General features: G+C 39.6%; 1 protein-coding gene across 1 annotated transcript; it reads right to left on the bottom strand.

The window, feature by feature from the left end:
• Positions 1 to 1,350: 1,350 nt before the first annotated feature.
• LOC103970513 (two-component response regulator ORR9) lies at positions 1,351 to 3,552 on the bottom strand. Its single transcript, XM_009384310.3, has 5 exons — positions 3,180 to 3,552; positions 2,988 to 3,079; positions 2,827 to 2,904; positions 2,641 to 2,711; positions 1,351 to 1,843 (listed from the first exon to the last, which is right to left on the bottom strand). The coding sequence occupies exons 1-5, from the start codon at positions 3,280 to 3,282 to the stop codon at positions 1,567 to 1,569; spliced, it is 621 nt and encodes a 206-aa protein (XP_009382585.2). The 5' UTR covers positions 3,283 to 3,552; the 3' UTR covers positions 1,351 to 1,566.
• Positions 3,553 to 4,630: the final 1,078 nt, after the last annotated feature.

Here is a 4,630-nt window from a genome sequence, read left to right as displayed (position 1 = left end):
GTAATCAGCGGTGGGTTTTGGTAGGTAGAGTTTTTGGGATTAAGGAAATCGTTTCAAGTTTTTGTTTTGATTAGAAGACATTTTCGTTTGATTTTTCTAATTAAAAAAATTAATTTATTTGATTTTCGTTTGATATTATTCTAATCCATTCTAATGTCTCAAATAATAAATATATATATATATAATCTTTTTAAAATCGAAAGAAAGAATGATTTTATCTCATATATATATATATATATATATATATAATCCAACAAAAATTGATTCTCTTTTTTTTTTCATATTTCAATTTGATTTAGGGTTAGATCCCTGAATATAAAATTGGATTAAAAACCAACAAATTTTATAATTTTAGTTAAATTTAAAAAAAAAATTAAATTATACAAATTATAAAATCAATGGTAAATTTATTAAATAATGAAAATAATTATTGACCTCTAAAATATTAAAAACTAATATGAAAGAGACAAAACTAATAGAAATTATTCAAAAACAATGTGATTAGTTTATGTTAGAAATATATACAACTTATTTTAAGATTTTTATGAATATTTATAAAAATCTTATGTTTTAATTTTTGATTATTAAATTATTAATAGAGAGTCATATGGAAGAGACCAAAAGTGTTTCTTGTTATAGTCCTCACAAGAAATGATGTCATTTTGGATCAAAACTGCTCAACACAAGAGACACTAAGATTCTAACTCTCAAGGCATCAGGTTGCACTTTTTAATGGTAAGAATGGAATCACAGTCGTCCTTCAACTGTAAAAATGCCTTTTTAATCTTACTAAAATCTAGCAAAAAAATTCTGTTGTAAGTTCTCATCATAAAAGCATTTCCCTTTTATTGGAAGCAAGAATTAATTGCCGTGGAAGAAGGCATGGGGACAATCCTTTGAAGAACTAATTAAATGATTTGGTGGTTGCGTGCAAGGCGATCCTTCGGTGGGCTGTCAAATGCAGCTACTCCAAGTAATACTGGAAGCCAAGTGTTTTGCTTGGGAATAATCTAAGCTCTTTGGTTTGATCGAATGCTATTTCCATGCTCTGTTCAAACCAAAAAGGCTCAGATACATTATTAGTAGATCAAATTTTTCTGATGCTTTGAATCATGCAATTTGCAGTCCCCCATGCCATTACAGACAAAGGTTGGCAAGCCACTGAAAAGCTTTCGGCATGGAGTCTGAGAGGTCAAGGAACATAATAATGGCTGATGTCCTGAACTTTTTCTCGGCTTCCTGCCTTTTATTGTCTCGTCTCAGCTGGATTTGCTATGGTTCTTCATCATATTGTCCTTTGAATGCTGCAATACAGAGGGCATAGGTAGCAACGCATCCATGTGCAAACGCTTTGAGTTCAGAAATCCAATCTATCCATTCATGACTTGAATCTCCATTTTTCTTTTTTACATTTGCTTGTGATGTTGGGGAGATCATGACAACAACAAAAATTGGAATCAAGTAGGTGTATGTATATGGGTTTCCAGGCATATGATTCAAGGAAACCCAATCCAAGGTAGATGGCGAAGAGAGAGAAAAAGAACACAAGATCTATGGCGTAAGCAATTAGGTGGTCTCTTCATATGACACCAATGCCAAGCTACTACTGGAGAATCTTGGCCTGGTCTTCTCAGGTGAAAGCCCCTCATCCATGGCCTTCCTTTTATTGCTCTTACTGTTGTTATTACTGCTGCAGCTGCTAATGGTACTACTGTTGGTTTCTTGGTGTTGTGATGGTTGCTGCTCCTTCAACTTGCCTTTTAGCATGTAAGGTCTGAGCCTGATGAGGTCTGAAAGCTGTATTGGCTTGAGGAAGAACTCCTCAGCTCCTCCTTCCAAGCATCTGTCATCAGGACACATCAAAGCATTTACATGTCAGATGTAGGTGAGAAGAAAGGAGTCTAAGGTGGGACTTTCTATCCTTTTTTCTCTCATCACATCAACTTCAGAATATTGAGCAAATCTAACATCAACATGGAAAAGATTTTGGATGTTTGACTTTATTGGCGTATAGGGGTGGCTTTATCCTGATTCCACCCAAGCTATGACCACCGCACAGATGACTCCGACCCAACTTTTATGAACCAAAGTTGGGAAAACAAACATGCCTCGAGGACCACTTGCTGGTTTGGATGTTTCCCCCCATCCTCGCTCGTTACCCCCAGTGATGGGCAAGATATGAGATACTGTGTGAACCAGGGAAGATCTAATTTACTGCTTGCCTTTATTATTATTATTATTATTATTTTTTTGTTTCTCTCCTCTTTTGATGAAAAGCAAGTGAATTGAAGAAGAAGAAGAAGAAGAAGAAGAATCCCATCCGTGTAGTATTTTGAGCTGGATCTCTTTCTTGGGACTTCTTAGCTGCATAAATTAGTGGCAGCCTCTGGAATTCCTAAAAGGCAACAAATTGGATACAGCTCTTGAGGTATCAGCCTCTGGAACAAAGTTCATATCTTGGTCACTGTAAACTTAAGAAAGCTGGAAGAGAAACCAACAGCATCTTGGGATTCTTTTATTGTCCTTCCTACTTCACCTTTTCTTAAAGTTGCAAGACTGTAAAGGTGCTCCATTTATGCCGAGTGAAACCAAACCAAAATCTCATGCAAGAATTTAATGGTAAGGAATCCACTTCCTCACCTGTTGATCCTGGAAGGCACATTCTCAGAGGACATGATCACAACTGGAATCTCCTTCAAAGATGATGACCCCTGATATAACAAGTAAACCAAGCACACACACACAAACACACATAACTATCTTGAAACAAGCTAAAAAAGCAATTAAAAGTCGAAGAATGGAAATCGGACCAGCCATCAGTTCTACCTTGATCTTCTTGAGCAGATCATACCCTGTCATCCCGGGCATACAGTAGTCTGTTATGACCAAATTCACCGCTATTTCCTATAAGCACGATTACCATCCATCACGATTCATCAGAAACGAGAAGAACCCATGCTGTGAAATCGATGGACGATTTGACTTACGTTCTTGTCCGGTGAGGAAGGCGATGAGATATCCTGGTCCTCTCTCAACCCCAGCAATTCCAAGGCTTTGCTCCCAGAGTCTACTGTGGTAACTGAAGCAAACAACACATTTCTCTCAGAAACACTTGAATCGAGTGGGTGGCGAATCCGCTGTTCCCCATTCATGCAAGTAAGTATAAGCAGTGAGAGTACCTTGGTAGGATGAGGTCTTGAGGAGCCTCTCGATGAGCTTCCTGTCGATGAGGCTGTCATCCACAGCCAGCACATGAAACTGTGCCTCCCGATCAACAGCCATATTCTCTTCCTCTCTCTCTCTCGATGACGACAACTACAACAGCAATGAAGAAGAAGAAGAAGAAGAGGAGGAGGAGGAGAGGTTTCTGTTCACTTCCCTTGTGTTTTCTCACCAGCGGATTCCAACCTCCAGCAAGACGATCAAATATAATCCACCTTGCAACCCACCAAAATCTCACCTCCTCGAAAGGAATCCCCTCGGCTCTATCTATGAATTGGATACCAAGCGAAGCCACCACAGAAACGGCACTTCCCTCTCCCCCGTCCCCCATGGAGTGATGTTTTATATGTAAGCCACCTCCTGACATGTCCTTTCGGGCCAAAGTTAAGCAACTTGCTACGAGATTAGTGCGGCCATGATCGAGGGCTGAGGAGGGGCGGAAGGCCAGCAGATGAAGGGCGTGGAGCAGAAGCGGGGAAAGGCTCGGTGGTGGTGGACCACCCAATCCTGGCATGAGATTCGCTGACGTCACCGTCGGCCCTCGCTTTTCTTTGGTTGTGTGAGTTCTTGTGGTCTTTGCAGGATCTGCCCCTCCCCCACAAGCACTTGGAAGGCAATTCCATGTGATCCCTTCTAGATTTGCCTCCCCATCATCTCTGTCCTTCTGCTCCCTCTCTCTCTCTCTCTCCCTCTCTCTCCCTCTCTCTTTCCTGCTGTCTCCACGGATCTTTTTCCATCTCTTTCCTTCTCTCTCTCTCCTCTGCTTGCTTCCGTGCCAGACTATTCAATGTAGCATACAAAAATAGCAGCCTGAGGCATCATACGCACCACCATCTGTATCTTCATTCATATATGATAATAATTTAGTATTGCTGAGGAGTCGGTCAGATGGGAGACCAAAGGCATAACAAGTATCATGCACGTATATATATATTAAAGAAGTTGAGGTTGACACAAGAATGGATGCTTGCTGAGTGAAGATTGTACAGTTTTTGGTAGCAGACCTGGAAGAAGACTCCACCGGCCATTGTCTTTCTATGACTGATTTCTTCCAGATTTCAATATTGGGATCACATACCATTTCATTTTCTTGTGCTACCATATAAGCTTGGCTGGTCAAGCTCTATGGTGTGGGCCATGTAAGTATGTGATTGAGGATCTGATAGACAAAATGATCTCTTTTAGCTGATGTGGTGTGTGTCCACCAATTTATGGTTTGGGAGTCTCGTCTCTTGAAGTTAAGGTGGGTGTTGTATATATAATTGTATTATTAGCTGATGTAGTGTGTGCATTCGTTTTTTATCTTATTATTATTATTATTATAGGTGATTTGGGTAGTCAAATATAACACTTTCACCTAAATCTTCCCTCTAATTATTCAGGTTATATAATTGTCCCTCAATTGATT

Source organism: Musa acuminata, chromosome BXJ2-11 (assembly GCF_036884655.1).
Source record: "Musa acuminata AAA Group cultivar baxijiao chromosome BXJ2-11, Cavendish_Baxijiao_AAA, whole genome shotgun sequence".
Taxonomy (NCBI): domain Eukaryota; kingdom Viridiplantae; phylum Streptophyta; class Magnoliopsida; order Zingiberales; family Musaceae; genus Musa; species Musa acuminata.
Note: the sequence above shows the minus strand (reverse complement) of the source record. Positions and strands in the feature narration are given on the sequence as shown.